At 30.0% G+C, this 16987-nt stretch overlaps 2 protein-coding genes and 1 pseudogene across 2 annotated transcripts in view; all 3 read right to left on the reverse strand.

Annotated features, from left to right (window-relative positions):
* Positions 1-247: 247 nt before the first annotated feature.
* The window catches only part of LOC112681850, a 43937-nt gene continuing 27197 nt past the window's right edge, over positions 248-16987 (reverse strand). The window contains exons 6-9 of the mRNA XM_025552174.1: positions 11167-11232; positions 6068-6127; positions 5967-6005; positions 248-456 (exon numbers count right to left, since the gene is read on the reverse strand). Of these exons, the coding sequence (XP_025407959.1) occupies positions 401-456; positions 5967-6005; positions 6068-6127; positions 11167-11232 (221 nt within the window). The 3' untranslated portion in view covers positions 248-400. The remainder of the gene's footprint in view (positions 457-5966; positions 6006-6067; positions 6128-11166; positions 11233-16987) is intronic.
* On the reverse strand, positions 6779-7722 carry LOC112681848 (annotated as a pseudogene).
* Positions 7828-10057, reverse strand: LOC112681849. The gene has a single exon (XM_025552173.1). The coding sequence runs from the start codon at positions 8284-8286 to the stop codon at positions 7855-7857; it is 432 nt and encodes a 143-aa protein (XP_025407958.1). The 5' UTR covers positions 8287-10057; the 3' UTR covers positions 7828-7854.

Raw genomic sequence — 16987 nt, forward strand, 5'->3', positions numbered from 1 at the left:
TTTATATACCCCATTCACATTGTATTTAATCTATTATATTTCAATGTAAAAATATGGGTATTATGTTTTTTTTCGATTTGAATTTTACAAAAAATTACTTTATTTCGACTTTCAATCACTATAGAATGGTAATAACAAGTAAGTTACTTTGGACCAACCTTTTTACACATGTCATGTTAATGAATGCAATTAATGCAATTTATTTTATCGTAGTTTTAAAGATAATTGAATACAAAAAAAAAAAAAATGTAGTAATCATAAATTATTTAATTACACATAATAATCAATGTAATACTATTAAACATTTGCTTCTGTAAGAATTTTATTTCAGTAGTTCAATGACAACAATTATATTTATAGTTTAATTCATTAGTATTTCGTGTATTCTGAGATGAATCCATTACAAGTAGTTAAAAAACATGTGTTCTAACGATTTCGTTATCACCTCTTCAAAATCTGAAAACAATTTCAAAACAATAATTTACTATCATTTAAACAGTATAATATTTTAAATGTATCTAACTATAGTAATTATAGATCAAAATCTTATTGGTACATTATATATAACCATAGGCGTAACAAGGTCTTTAAATTAGGGGGGGGGGCTGAAGTGCTTAACATTTTTTTTATAGCAAAATAATGTATAGCGACATAACTGCCTTATCACAGTTTTAAGATTTAATTTACATAAATTACTTCGAAACATGATAACACCAATTAATACATTTATAAATTTGCATAATATAATAAGTATAATTTAGATTGAGTAATAATTAATAATACATAAAAATTCTTTATTAGTAATATAATTGCATATTTATATGCACCTTCAAAACAATATACTAAATAAAACTAAAACTTATAATTTTCATATAATAACAGTAGATAAAAAATTACAAAAACATAATAAATATACTCGTATATAATATAATAAAATATTATTTTATGAACATTACAGATCTAAACGTTTATTCTTCAAATCAAATTCATTTGAAATATTCTCTGATCTAATATTATTTGAAAAAACTTTTTCAATATGTAAGATGCACATATCTGTAAATCTTTTCTGGTTCTTACTAGATCGAATCCACGTTTTTGATGAGGAAAGAACGTTAACAGGAAACAGAGCTGATGGGAAGAGTGAAAGCAACTTACATGAATTTATATAGGTCTGTAAAAACATTATAATCTATTTTTTGTAACACACCACTAAGGGTTGAATCAAAATTTTGAATACTATTCAGTGCTGTTCTAATATGTGGATTTCAAATGCGTGCGGTCTACCATCATAAATGTAGATCGCATATCGTAGCAGAAAAAAAAATATTTAATAAACACGTATATCCATTAAAAGATAAAATAAAATTGGTCAGATAAAATGTTCTGATATATGTCATATCTTATATTTTCCAACTATGTTTATTATTATTAAAAGTTGTTGATAAACCAAAACAACGTACTATTACTGTGCGAAATTATAACGAATTTAATAAGTTTGTTAGTTACGTATTGGTCATCGATTGTATTGTACTTTCTTTGTATTTGTATTCGTTTTGTATATCGTATGCATTATGCAAATAATAGATTTTTATTTGACTTCGCAAAGAGTGAAGAGAATGTCACTGCATTTTTAGATACTGCGGAAGAAACATTGTCATATCATAAGTGTGGTTCTGAAATGGTTAGTGTTAGAAAACGAGATTGAGGAGGTGACATTCGTCCTGTCCTTCAGTGCAAAAAAAAGGGTGTTAGACCACGCGTATTATACAACAGGGTAACAAGTTTTTTCATTACGAGGATCTGAATAATAGGGTTAACAGAAATCTCAAACATACCGAAATTTTAAAATTAGTTTTTTTTTCCTATCGGATATTTCTTTGAGAACAACGGCCACTTTAACAGGAAGAGGGCGAGGGATAGTTACTGACTGGTTTAATATGTGTTGTGAAGTATGTTCAAATGTTGTTCACAAACCGCCAAAGATGTTGGAAATTGAGATTGATCAAAAACAAATTGACGAGGCTAGAAAAGAGAAAGAAAAAATGTAATCGAGGTTGGTTATTCAATGGTGACATCGGAAGACAGTAACATTGAATTCCAGAACGATAGAAATCATGGATAAAGAGTAGATGGACTTTGGGTATTTGGTCTAAAAAAAAAGTTCTGACTGCCGATATTTTTATGTACTTTGAAAAGACAAAAATACATTACTTCAAATTATACAGCAAGAATGTGAAGCTGGTTTTGTTATTCACTTTGATGAATGGGCGGCTTATAGATGTTTAAGTGATAGCAGATATATTCATAAAACGGTCAACCATCAGCGCGGATCCTTCGACGAGGGCTCACACTCAAAGCATAGAGAGAACATGGCTGGATGCAAAGATAAAGATCATGAAAACAATGAGAGATATAACTAAATAACTACTTCAATCCCATCTGGATCATTATTGTTGGAAAGTTGCTTCCAAAGACGAACCTGATATATTTATAGCATTTCTGAGGGATATTAAAATAGTTTATCGCTAAAATTATTATTTATTTTTTATATATTGAGATTCTTCATTTATTTTATGTAGACATATTATTATTATTACATTATATTTTTCAAATTTGAGCAAAAAAACATATATTATAATTATGAAAATATAAACATGGCGTATTATAATATAGGTATCATACAAGGTAGACCGCATACTTGAGCCAAAACATGTCGGTAGTCCGCATATAAGAGCAGCACCTACAATTCTTAGTAACATTTCACCTTCCAATGATTCAATATTAATATCTAACCATTTCTAAATATAAAAATTATGTGTAAGTGTATTATATTAAAATATTAATAATAAATAATGAAATGTGAATAATTGCATATTTTAATTTTCAATTTTGTATAATTTTTGAACAATGTATACGTTTACATGTATAAATATATTATTTATAATGCCTAATTATTAAAATATATAATATATACATTTTTTTTCGTTATTATTAGGTCAGGTTAGGCCATGGTCTGACTTTCCTGACCCGTAGTTTTGCCTATGTCCAAGAAGGTACTTAGGCAGCCAACTTCTAGAATTACTCGTCACCGCCGATTTAAGGATACCTCGGTATGACCATTGATTTTATAATATATATATATTTTTTTTTAAATCAATGGTATAACTAACATATGATATAGGTACCTAATTTTTGTTTTTATGACTTAATTATGATAAAACCATTTATGTTTTTATTAATGGTTACAACTGACTCTTTAATTATTATTCGTTTACAAGAAATATAATATATTTTTAAATATTGTAAGAAAAATAAAGTAATTACTATTATATAGGTTTATAGATACATATATTTACCCAACAAATTTTGGAGGAGCTTCGAAAAATTCTGGGGGGCTTCAGCCTCTCCAAGCCCCCCCCTTTACTTACGCCTATATATATAACCTATCATAAAGTGGTGGTTTTGGTGGTGAGGCAAGTGAGGCGGTGCATCACTTAAAAATTTAGTAATAGGAATATGTTTTTTAAACAAATTAGACATTAGTAATTATATTACATTTTTGTTTTTTAATTTGTACAATATATTGTTAATGTTCAGAATTTTATCATAGAAAAATGCCAAAACAGAATATTAGATTTTAATACAAACATTATTCTGTAGTTAATAGTTATTAAAAATATGGTATCAGTTTATACGGGTGTACGGATCACGAGGCACAGGTTGTTTAAGGCTAAAATTATAGGCGATTTTGTTGTTTTGGTGACGACTGATCTCGTAATCTTCCGATCGTATCCGTAAAAGCAACCGCTGACGGTTCCTCTCACATGTAGTTGTATTACTAAATAATACGATCCCGCACGCACACGCGTTGTACGCATAGCACATGCTCTCACATCCACTCCATAGGCGACGATTGAGGCGACATGTAAACATTGGCTCGGCCGAAAAAGTACACGATTAATGTACAAAATAATTATTGAATTATCATTAGTGTTGGTGACACCGCGTAAAAATCAGCTAAACGACGTACAATTACAACACTGTAGTTATCTTCTATTCGTATCGACTTGTTAATCATAGTCTGTGCTTGTATTGTCGTCTATCTGCTATCTATATTCCACTAATCACTTTTATCTCCTAATCGTAGATTGTGGTACTGTACTACTGTGTTTCCTATTCGTTTGCGCAAGGCCGCCCGCAGGGGAGGGAGGGCCACGCCCCCCCCCGCTAATTTAGATAATATCTAATTTTTATTGAATTTATTTGCATTTTATTTAACAGTCTAAGAGGAAGATAAGGAGGACTGATTACTGATAAGTTGACCCAAAATTGTTCGTCAATTTTCAATATCATTAGGTATTCGGTATTTGGTTTATTTGTTTTAATCGTGGTTATAGATTCATATCATATCAACTCTATGGTCCATATACAATTATTGTGATTTTAATTGATAAAGTCATAGTGATGACCACAGTTTAAGATAGAAAGGCTACACATCGGCGTATACTACGCAATGTTAAACCGCAGTGTACGAGAGTTCTTATCTAACATACGAAAAAGTGAACTACTACTAACGCTCACAGCGGTTGTTAATTGGAGTTACAATATTATATGCCCATATCCCGCCAAAATATTAAATTATTGAATATTCAATTATAAATATAATTGAGTTAATAACTAAATTATAATCAAGATTCACTGCTCTTGTGGTCTATATATATGATTATTTTATGTCGAAATCTCATCACTATTCACTGTAGTCTGTGATTGGTTATTGGTTTTGTGAATTTTCTATTACGTTTATTGCCTTTGGTCATTATGCATAATTATTGTGCGATTCGTGAGTCACATAATGTGTCTAAAACTCTTTTTGGCGTTCCTAAAGAAGATGAATTAAAAAAACTTTATTTGAGTTACAAAATTAATTCCACAAGTTTAACGCTTATTTTTAGATACATCCACAAAAGCCTCATATACAATGGAAAATGTATGAAAATCTATTTAACTATGATTCCCAACAATTAATTAAAGTGTGTCCTAAAATTAATAAAAATCATTTAGAACTTAATAATTTGGCAAAAATGAAAGTTAAATATGCCAGTCAGGTAGTTGAATTTTGAAAGTATATTTGTTCTTCTTTTAGTTAATTGATTGTTATAGATTTTCAGTAAATCGATGGCAGTATATATATCATATATATATATATATATATGTATATACTTACTATATTATAGTAAATTAATAATTTTTTTTTACGATGTGATAAAAAACAGAATTTATGGTAGATAGGTGTATTATTTTTTCGTTGTCCCCCCCCCTCTGAGAAAAATTTTTGTGGGCGGCCTTGCGTGTGCGTTGTTAATTTAATAAAAGTCTTATTGGTTCTTGTATGCAAAGCTACAACGATTAACGATTATATTGTTGTTGTATACTACTATACTGTATATTACATTATAGTACACGTGACTTGTCACTGCGTCACATTCTGAAAGTATGGATCCTATAAATGATCCAGTAATGATGTTACTTGAAACACCTTTTATGCGTTGGAATAATATTCATAAAAAGGATATGATTAGGAAAGGCAAGCCAACTCCTTTTTTGTCGTGCCAATCCTTGACAAAAAAGGTGGCAAAATATTATGTCGACTGTTTAATCCTGCGTGGTATGATTTGGATTCATGGCTTTGTGGAAGCTATTACAAACAAGCGTTATTTTGTTAGCCGTGTATATTGTTAGGTCAATCAAAATCTGTCTGGTTGTAATTTTAAAAACGTGTAAAATTTCACGAGTCATCAAAAAAACATATTCACAGCTACTTGGAGATTAAACGTTTAGAAAACAATACTGCTACAATTTTAATGTTATAATTTTTATATATATATATGTATGTTAATATTTAGTCGCCTCAGTTAAAATTGAATCACAAAACCACCACTACTATTGTTAAAGTTAAAATGACTTACCCTGAATGAATTGTGCAACATTTTTCACATAGCATTCATCTAAATAAATAATACGTGATGAAAAACATTTATTTACTATTTTAACGCTTAAAATAACTCACAATCATATGATATCAATCTCGTTTTATATACAGAGATAAATTCATCGGCTTTAGGGTAACCTAAACATATATATTTATAGTATAATTTAAAAACATAAAAGTACATTGAAAAAATAAAATATAATAATTTTTCGAGCTAGTCTTGCAAATGTAAAACACAATAAATATGTTATTATAACATTGTATATTGATAAACTTATACATTCACCGTTATGCTTAGAATCTAATATAAAAGTAAAATATTTTCATTTTTTGAAATTAAGTTATACATTCTGTGAGTTTCTAGGCTATAAAGGAGTTTTGTTATATCAATAACATGCCTATTTAGATTGAAAATAAATTATTTCAGAATAATTTTAGAGTTAAGAAACACATTATTCATTTCTCGGATACAGTCAACATTAAACAGTGTGTCCTTTGGCCATTATATCAGGAGTTGGTGTGTAAAAATGTAGTATTAAAATGAAAAATAAAACTACATTGATAAATAATGATCAATAAATAATTTGCCTGATTGGCACAACAAAGAATAATAAAACGATAACAATAAACAAAGAAATACATAATTGAACAAATAAATAAATAACTAATAAAATAGATGGATATAAATGGTATTAAGTTGTCTGATTAACGCAGAAAATACAAAAAATATAATAAATAAGTATTGACACAAGTTTAATAATAGTAATAACAATATGTCTACTGCGGCTCAAATATGAATAAATATAATAATATGCCTAAGGTGGGTTAGGATAAAAATGAAAGGTCGTTGTGTTCATCGTGTAAATCTTGAGGATACAATATATCCACTTCATACACTTTACCTATATCTGATGTAACTGCCAATGCCTTTAAACCAACTAGCGTAGGCTCTACCCATTTGAACCCGCCGTATGGTATAAATTGTGACATTGCCTATCCATATAAATTATTACAATCTTGATACACTAGCCATGATTTCGGTTTAGTCTCGTCATAATCCGAAGTATTTTCATTATTAGTTTTGGCGTACCTCATACTGGCTTGTGTGAGACCACTGTGGATTAAATTTTCAAAAAATAGTTGGGTTTCATAATCAGAGAGCAATTCTAGTTTGACTTTGGTATATTTTAACATACAGTCAAAACTAAAACCTGGAGTTGTATAGTAGTAAACAGGATCTAAATTGTACGTAGAAATGCTAATGTCTCTAAAATTTTCGAATACGTCAGCCAACAACAGCACGTCAATTTTAAAATAAAAGTCTAAATATTCTCTCAAGGTTGTGCATTTGAACTGGTTCTATATTGTGATTACATGACCGTATTCCTTATCATCTATATGCTCCTCTGCCAATGTCGAGTAAAAATTTTCTTTCGTTGGCAGTGTCATCTCTTCCAATTTCTCCCAACTCTCTTTATATTCGTAAAAGTATACAACCTTTCGTGTAACGAGATCCATATCTCTGAGTAAGAATGCTTTTGCTGTTTCTCCGAACTTCTCGAACCCAGATCTTATTAAATTTTCTGCAAGTGTTGATAGTTTTGAAGGCATGAAACCGCAAGAATCTATAAACCGTATTGTGAACTTGTTGGAAACGTATTTGGAAAATGTAATAAACTTTTCTTCTCTGTTTGGAATGACTGTGGTTAGGTTTGTGTCGTATCCTAACTCTGTCACTATAAAGTGAGCATCGTAATTTGTTAATTTGTGTAGAATACATGAGACGAAATTTGGTTTTTGCAACTTTAGATTACAGATGTTACGTAGTGTATGCCTGAATTTCCCTAATAAATGGCAGTTATCTACTAATTAATGGTTTTTTCGGAAAAAATACACTTACATAAATCGCAAGTAATTTTCATTACATGTGATCTTTGTTCTTTTTCAGTCATTATTATAGGTTTATTTTTTTTAAGTAAATTGTCAACTTTTTTTGCAATCTCGGTAACTTCTTTCATGAAACTTTTGGCTACGTCTTGGTGTGATTCATTACCACAAAAAATAATTGGTTTTTGTAGTACATTGAATTTTTCTAGCAGATCTATGGGAACGTTTTCTGTAATCTTTACAAATATTCCATAGCTCATTGGTTTGTGCTTTTGAATAGTCGACGTATTCTTGCCTTTGTTTTCCATACATTTTACTATAAGTGCTTCAAAGTCTGCGGAAATGACTTTCAGATGCCGTTGAGTCTTACTCCACCCATCAAACTCTAGCATTGTACCGGGCGCAGGCATCTGAGGTAAAATTGGTTTGTGTACTTCGCATATCAGATTGTGTTGATCTAGTGCTGCTTGTCCACATAGTGTATTTTTAAGAGGTTGATTATCAAATGATGTGAAGCATCTCTTACAGAAAAGAACTTTTTCTTTATGATATGTTTTTTGTGCTCTAACAAGGCGTGAGAAATTTAAAATGTATGTATAGTGACTTTTATCTCTATCGGTAATCAGTAAGAGATCGAAATGATCTGATTTTTCCTCATCCACAGCTCTTTATGGGTAAATAATGTGATTTTTCTTATTTTGTTTCAGATCATACATGTTTATTGAAACATTCAAGTTATTCCGCTCAAATATTTTTATATCTGTAGTAGGTGTTGGAAATTTAAGACCTGAAAAATGTTCTTCATCTATAAACATGGTTTGATTACGATATTTATCGATATTTTTAGTCAGTATTACCAATTTAAAACATTGTTGGTCTGTATTTTGTAGACTAATTACTGCTTTTTTGTTTCTGATATCGTCAAGTAATTTTATGTATGACGATCCACCTATAGGTATATATTTGTATACACCTAGAAGCAGTCCATCGATGCATTGGAGTGTGAAACCACTTCCTTTACCAATATATTCGTTTTCTTTTTGAAGAAGTCTTGTAAAATCTTTTTCGATCACATTTCTTATATCTGTATCCGTGAAAATATCTTTTGCTATGGTTTTGAATGCTCTGTTTTCTGATGAGTTATCTACATGTGATATTTTATAAGTAGCTCCCAGTTTTAGATTATATTTGATTGGGTGAATTAACTGATAACGATTTAAGTAAATTTATTAATTCATCCTTTGAAGATTCGAGGAATTTATGATAGTTAAAACAATCTTCGATATTCTTCTTGAATACTTAAATATTTGAGGTGTATTTAGGAAATGCATGTGTGGCGTGTGGTTTGAAAACACTGTTTATGGAGGAGGGTTATAGTTAGGTTTGTTTGTGTTGGGTAAGGGTAATGTCGTGTTTCATCAATGAAAATAATATAATTTTAAGGGGAGGTTCATGGGTTTTGTTAAGTTTGTATGTGTTGTGGGGTGTATTATAAGGAAAAGGTCATAATTTGGTTTGTATGTATACAGTAAGGGGAAGATCGTGTTTTGACATTTATAAGAATATTAATTTAAGGGAGGGTCATTTTTTTAAGTTTGTCTGTGTGTGGTAAGGAGAAGGTCGTGTTTTGTCATTGAAAAAATATTATTTTAAGGGGAGGGTTCTGGGTTTTTTTTTAGGTTTGTCTTTGTACGATAAGAGGAAGGTTGTGTCTAATAATTGAAAATAATAGTATTTTAAAGGAGGGTCATAGTTTTTGTTAAGTTTGTCTGTGTTGAGGGTTGCATTCTAAGGGAGAAATTATTAGTGTATTGCGGGTTGCTAGGGAGGACTTTTTAAGGGGGAGGAAACCCATAAGCCCCAAATTACCCTACTATCATGAAAGTTACAGCTATCGGACACCATATTGACGATAAAATGCCTTAGTGTCACCAAACTAAAACTAAGATTCGAGAAACTTATGAAACTTTGTGGCACTGAGAACATGACTTGGAAATTACACGAAAACACAACTGGAATGATATGAAAACGTGGAAATAACGAACATTTACACGCGATAATAACAATGCAATTACGTATCCGACCGGTCGCATACGGAGGTTTATCATCACCGCCGACAATGGCTATGGATACGCAACTCACCGTTACGCAGCGGCGGTTTTGAGGATGAGGCAAATGAGGCGCCGCATTACCTAAAATTTTTAAGTAAAAAATACTCAAAAAGTATATTTCTTAGCTCACTGATAGCACATATTTCGATAGTAATTTTTAACATTGTTATGATTTTATTTCAGAAAATATTCTTCTTTGTCAAGTTTAATAAAATGAATTATCATTTATTATAATGTATAATATTTCGTGTTTATTATCAAAAATTGCACTAAACGGATAAAAAATGCATGAAATAATTATTACATAAACAAACGATAGTGTTCCAGCCTGCGAAAATCTTCCGACGGTATCTTTAGTAATTTTCCATAACTCCAAAGGTACCCTACTCAATATTAATACCTACATCGTGTATTTATATTTATATTTTGTAATATTGGTTTTTTTTAGCTTACTGCCTAAGTATAAATAAACGTAGTAAATATATACACATATTATATTTTATAAAACAAATTATTATATTGAAAATTAATGTTACAAAATAAATAAATTAATTAATTAATAAATAATAATAATGATAAATTTATTATATATTTTTTTTTATATTTAATAATTATTATATATTATTATTTGATTATCAAGAATAATTAAAATTTAGACTAACTGCCCCAACTACATACTTTTGACTAGAATTATTGCTTCAATCATTAAAAATAGGTATAGTTTTTTATATCAAATTTTGTTTAAATAATATATTCAGGATGTCATTTTTTAAAGTTCTTAAAATGTTTCCAAATAATTTATAATCTGAGGAAAATTTAAAAAACTAGCATTAAATGGATACCAATTTTGACACAGTATAATTTTATTTTATTGTCATGAAAAAATAATAATCTTATAAACCCAAAATTTTAACTAAAATTGTTGATGAGTATATGGTATAATTCTCATAATACTTTGGTAAATTTTGAGTTATTTGTAGAAAGTTACTTGCTATTTTCAAATTACATATATTTATTTTTATTTTTTAATTATCAATAAATATTTATACATTTTCACATGCACCACGTGATAACACGTCAATGTATATTTAAAACATTTCACTTTTTATGTAATGTTATCTTAATGAAAAAGGGCAAACCGTTATCGAGTTAACAAATAATTAAATGTTAGTATCTTACTCATTTTTATATCATCAAAAAGATCCTCAGGAAATATATATTGTATTCCTTTAAAACCATTCATTTCTAGAAATATAATATTAAGTTAGTAAAATGTTTTAATGTGAAATAAAATAGAATAATTTATGTTGAAAATTGCTAACTTGAGTTACTTTTCTAGTTCTATTCATTACATATTTTTATAATTCGATTTATTAATGTTTTTAACCACAAATATAAAAAACTATTAAATTAATTGAATTTACTTCAAATTATTTATGTGAATATAATATTCGAGAAAAGTATTCAATTTTAAATTTAAGTAATATTAAATAATAATAAACTATTCAAAACTATTTAAATATAAATATTATAAGCTTCAAAATTATTTAAAATTTTAAATGGAAGTTGACTCAATGTTAGCATTGCCAAAACAATACTATGTATTTTCAAATAGTGACTTTTTCAGGAGTGACAAAAAACTAATTTTAATATAACAATAGTTGACATAAGTTGTATGATATAAATCTTTATTCGGAAAAATGTAAAAATATTATATAAAAAACAAATATAAATAAATAGAAGATAGTGAAGGGTTAGATATATTAATAATAATAATAATTTTATAATATTGTAATATGAATAATATTTGAATCGAATGATATGATCGAAAAATAATTCGGATAATTTTTTAATCGAATAATAATGTTTTCAAATTATTCAAATACATATTTAATCGAATAATTATCTTGATAACATTTTTTCCAACTCTAAAAGTTACGTGGTATTGTCTTTTTCTATTTAAACAGTATCGAGGAGATACTTGCTATTGTTTTAGTAACAATGATTTATTGTGTTAAAATTAAGAGTATTATATACAGTGTTCGGATTAGTTAAAAATAAAGAACTCAAATGTATCTAGAAAAAAAATCAAGTAGAACGATATAAGTATAATGATAAACATTTTTTTTATCTAAATAAAAAAAGGATATAATTTTTAAACGAGTGCAAATTTTACACGACAGTTTTTTTTTACTATTATTTTATTCGCTCTTGTCTTACAGCATAATAGCAAATTTATATAGCTCAAATATTATATGTAAAACAATTGTGTTTATGAATTTCTAAGTCATTGTTTACTAATGAAACAATGAATAAAGAACAGGTAAAGTTGAATACCATAGTTTTGAAATTAAATGTTAATATTAATAACGCTGTGATACCCGATTGAGCACGGTCGTTATCAGCCGACCTTTTTGACGACCCGATTGAACACAGTAAAAAAAAAATATTGTGTACAACGTTGTCAGATTGAAAACTAATTATTAGGCTGGAAACACACTAGCGTTATTTTATCGCGCGACATTTTTACCGTGCCGTAATTTTACTGTGCGTTTTGTTAAAGTACATTAAAATGAATAGAGCACAACACATAAGTGTCACGCAGTAAAATTATGGCGCGATATTTCGAAAACTGTCGCGTGCACCTTGACTTAACCGTGCGTTAAAAATACCGCTAAAAGGCTTATCGTGAGTACCCTGAAATTAAAAATGCTGACAACCTACTTAAATACTTATTGAAAGTTGAAAATAAGTATTTAGGGAAAAAAATTTAAATTTTTATCTTTTTCATGACAATTGTATAAGTGCTATTTTTTAGCAAAGAAAAAAAATGTAATTATAACATGTTATTAAAATTCAATAAAAGATTTTTAACTATAAATAATTATATTCAAACGTATTTTATTTTGTAACAATAGTAATAATTATATGATGCATCGAGCTCTATACAACAACAACATAAAAAATGCGAAAAAAAAGATGTCTTGTGGTTTTTTTATTGGAGAGTTATTTCTTTTAGGAAACCTGAGCCGTAAATATATTAAATTATGAAATAACCATTACAAATCTAAAATTGAATTACATAATAATTAAAAAAAATCTTGAATTCACAGTAATACGGTGCACCGAATAATATTCTACGGTATAAAGCAGTAACGTCGCACCCCTTTTTGTGCTCAATCGTGTGGTTTTTTGGTTCTTTTTTGGTTCCTATTGTTTGATTGCAACCGTGCTCAATTGGGTTACGAAAAAGATCAATCGTGCTCAATCGAGTTCCAGCCTAATAACGTTATAATAATCAGTGTTGGGTCTTATCTAGATAAATTTTTGTCATCTTTTATCTTATCTAGATAAATAACGCTAAGTTATCTAATTATTTATCTAAGATATAATTTTTACTTATCTAGATAATTTTATTGTCTGTATTCTTGTCAATATTAGAGTTATTTTTAATCTTGTACGGAGACGAATCCAACAAATCAGAGATCAACAAAATCGGTCCAGCCGTTCTTGAATTATAACTTCTGTAAATAACTTGACTTTCTTTTATACATATAGATTTTGTATTCATAATCATAATTTGTGTATTATTAATAAGTAATTATTATTTCTTGGTATGACATTTTGTTTGAATTTTCATGTTGGTTAAATTTCTTTGGTATTCTTAAACTTCATTTCTTATTTTTTCACGGAAGTTCCAAATATAATGGGTATTTGATTTTAATATAAACATGTCACTCATACGCTGAATAGTCATTACTTCCCTCTTGGAACCCGTAAAGTCGTAACTACTTATAGAATGATGAAAATCATCAAATTAATATTATATGGAAAACAATATTATTAACTTAAAATATTTTTTATGTATTCTGTATTCATCTTGATACGTACAGAGCAAATTTCACTTTTTTTTTTTTTGTAGAAAATTTTAGTGACTATCATTAAATATTGTACATTATATATTAATACTACTTAATGGTACACTACCTACATTACTACAATAAACATTAAACACCTAGGTACCTATTGATAATAATGATTATAATTGAGTTTTCATAGATATTATTAGAATTTGAAATATTGACCAAAAAAATAACATTTTTTGAAAATATCTTTTTTTTTATCCAGATAAAAATGAAATTATCTTTTATCTTTATCTAGATGAATTTGGACATATTGTTTTTCATCTTTTGTTCAGTATTGCCGGACTAAAATCATTATTATTATTATTGATCGGCTGTCGACGAGTGTGATTACGATTACACTATTATACAGGTATCCGATAATTCACTCGATCGATAGTAGTATATCTAACTAAACTTGTCTGTCTACTCACTAACCAGTACACCCGAACCAGCCGCGCGGTGCATAACTCAATGTTGTAATTTAATAAAATTTAATAAAATACAAATTTCAATTTAACGGGAAAGAAGTGTTAGTTTCTTATTTATAAAACCCACTTTGACCCCTACATCTTTATCTAGATAAATTTTGCATTATCTATTTCCATCACTAATAATAATAACAATTATCATTTAGTAAATTCGACATAATTTCAACTATAAATTATTAAAATATAGATAAAATATTAACTGTGTGACTTTTAATTTATGATTATCCGTAAATCATTAGATATATGTTATTAATAATTAATATGCTAATATTTGCAAGCGTTTATTCTTAGAATAGTACACTTAATATTTTTATTTATAAAGAATACACATTGTATCTAATAATTTCGGTTATTATATATATACATGTATATAATTTAAATACTAGCTACTCGTCCAATATGCTATCTACTGTATGTCCGTTGCTGTATATTATATATACTTCATCACTTTGCAATTAAATTAAGCTTTTACAAAACCCAAATTATATTATATTTATATCTTAGTAGGTATAGGAAAAGTGTGATCGAAATACCTTACTATAAAAAATACTAATTATATTGAATGAAGTTGAACAAGGTACTACCATTGAATATAGAATACTATTCTATAATTAATGGTACTACTATATATTCCGATTAATGGCTAGCGTATTCTACTTCAAATGAAGATGGATGTTTGTGCCAGAACCGCTCCTACGAGTATGGTGGTCGATAACTCTGACTCGCGTAATAAAGGACCAGGTAATAATTATCACTGTTCAAATTATATATAAATAAACAAAAACCAGATATATGATGATGTACCCGAGTTCGGGTACGTAATAATATTACAATAAATAATTAATCATATTAGTACAAAATAAAAAGTAATAATAATACGGGCGCCCTTGTTAAATAAATAAAAATAATATTCACAATAACGCCTTATGGGGGTGTTTGAACGCACCGTCGCGGAGCCTTTGAAAAATATTTATCGCCAGCCGGCCGCGCGACACTCGTGAACGTGCGCTCTGAAGATTATGAAATATGGTGAGAGGAGGAGTTGGTGATGTTCAAGGACAACAAAAGGCCAAAGAAATGATAGATTAATTAATAATAAGCTCTTGGGCACAAACCAAACTTATTATTATTAAGGTTTACAGACAATAAGTAAATAAAAACAATCTTATCTCGGGTGATGGTGATAAGGGTCCAACTGATAATCGCTACACCTGACTCCTAGATGGCAGCGTCAATGGCACCGCTACCAACCGGCAGACCGCAACGGACAACAATCGTGGCGATGGATGGCTTGTGTCGGGAACGAAGTTGGTACTACTGGCGTACGCGACGCGCACGACGAACAGACTTGTAAAAAGGACCATGGGTGAAAACCACGTGGACGCCAACGAAACCAGAGTGATCGCAAACCGGAAACAGGTTAACGTACGGGAAACGCACTCGAAGAGGAACTACACGTACAAAAGCGAGTTCGTGAAACACGTGCACGGTGATGGCACAATACCACTGTCAACCAATCAGCCGACATGATAAACTGGGCGTAAGGACGCAAGGCCGCGAAAGTAACCACGAGGTCGACAATATCTAAAAAAAGACGGGTTGACACTACATGCGGTGACACACACACGAGATCGACCAACAGTCGTGGATCACACAGTGACAGATGACAATCGCGTACCAAAAAGAATCGGCCTTAGGAAATAATACACACGGAAAGAAAGGTGGCGCAGGTGCGATAGTTATCGGCCGGCCAAGCGCGAACATGTAACGCAAAAACAAACAAGTTTTTCAGCACACACCACTGCGATCGACGGCCTGAGTGGCCGGGTGCGCGTCACCGGTGGGGGTAAAAAAGAGGGGGTGCCGACGGTGGTCTTCGCGAATCCTCGACGCTCGACGCAATGGTGCACAAACAGGGCGTAAAACATACAAACGATGTATAATCTTAATCAGAATACAAACATAATTAATAAATACAATACAAAAGACAAAAAATATCACCAGCTACAGGATAGTCAACTTGACGTCTGCGGACAATGACGTAACACCACACAGCTATACCACGATGACAATGACGATCCGTCCCAGGAAAATATGGCCGACAATCGGCAAAAAACTCGAACAATACACAAATTCCGCGTGGCGACCAACGCGAGAAGATTACGCGGAGCGTGTATCGCTCGCGAGTGCGCGTAAAAGGCCAAGACTACAAAAGCCGAGTCACAGACCGGTCATCAGGACCGAGATATAGAGGGGGGGGGGAGTGTTATGAAAATTCTCGAAAGTTCGAGACGTTCATGGCGCAATGAACGACATGCTATGGCACGAAAATTCAAACCGTTATGGTGTTTGAACAATGGGTTTATCCATAAAACGATTAATCATTCTAAAAATTTCATTGATCCAATAACTGGTGCTGAGACACAAACTATAGAAAGTCATTGGAGACATGTCAAAAATGGATATAACATTAAACACGGAGAGCGGCTAACATATTACCATCCCAACTTCAAGAAGAATGGTGGCGCTCGTTACAAAACCAAACTGAAGACCTATTTGAATCATTTCTCGGAGAGATCAGAAATCCGTAAACATAACTACACGGTA

Source organism: Sipha flava, unplaced genomic scaffold (assembly GCF_003268045.1).
Source record: "Sipha flava isolate LNK unplaced genomic scaffold, YSA_version1 197_pilon_pilon, whole genome shotgun sequence".
In the NCBI taxonomy this organism is placed as follows: Eukaryota; Metazoa; Arthropoda; class Insecta; order Hemiptera; family Aphididae; genus Sipha; species Sipha flava.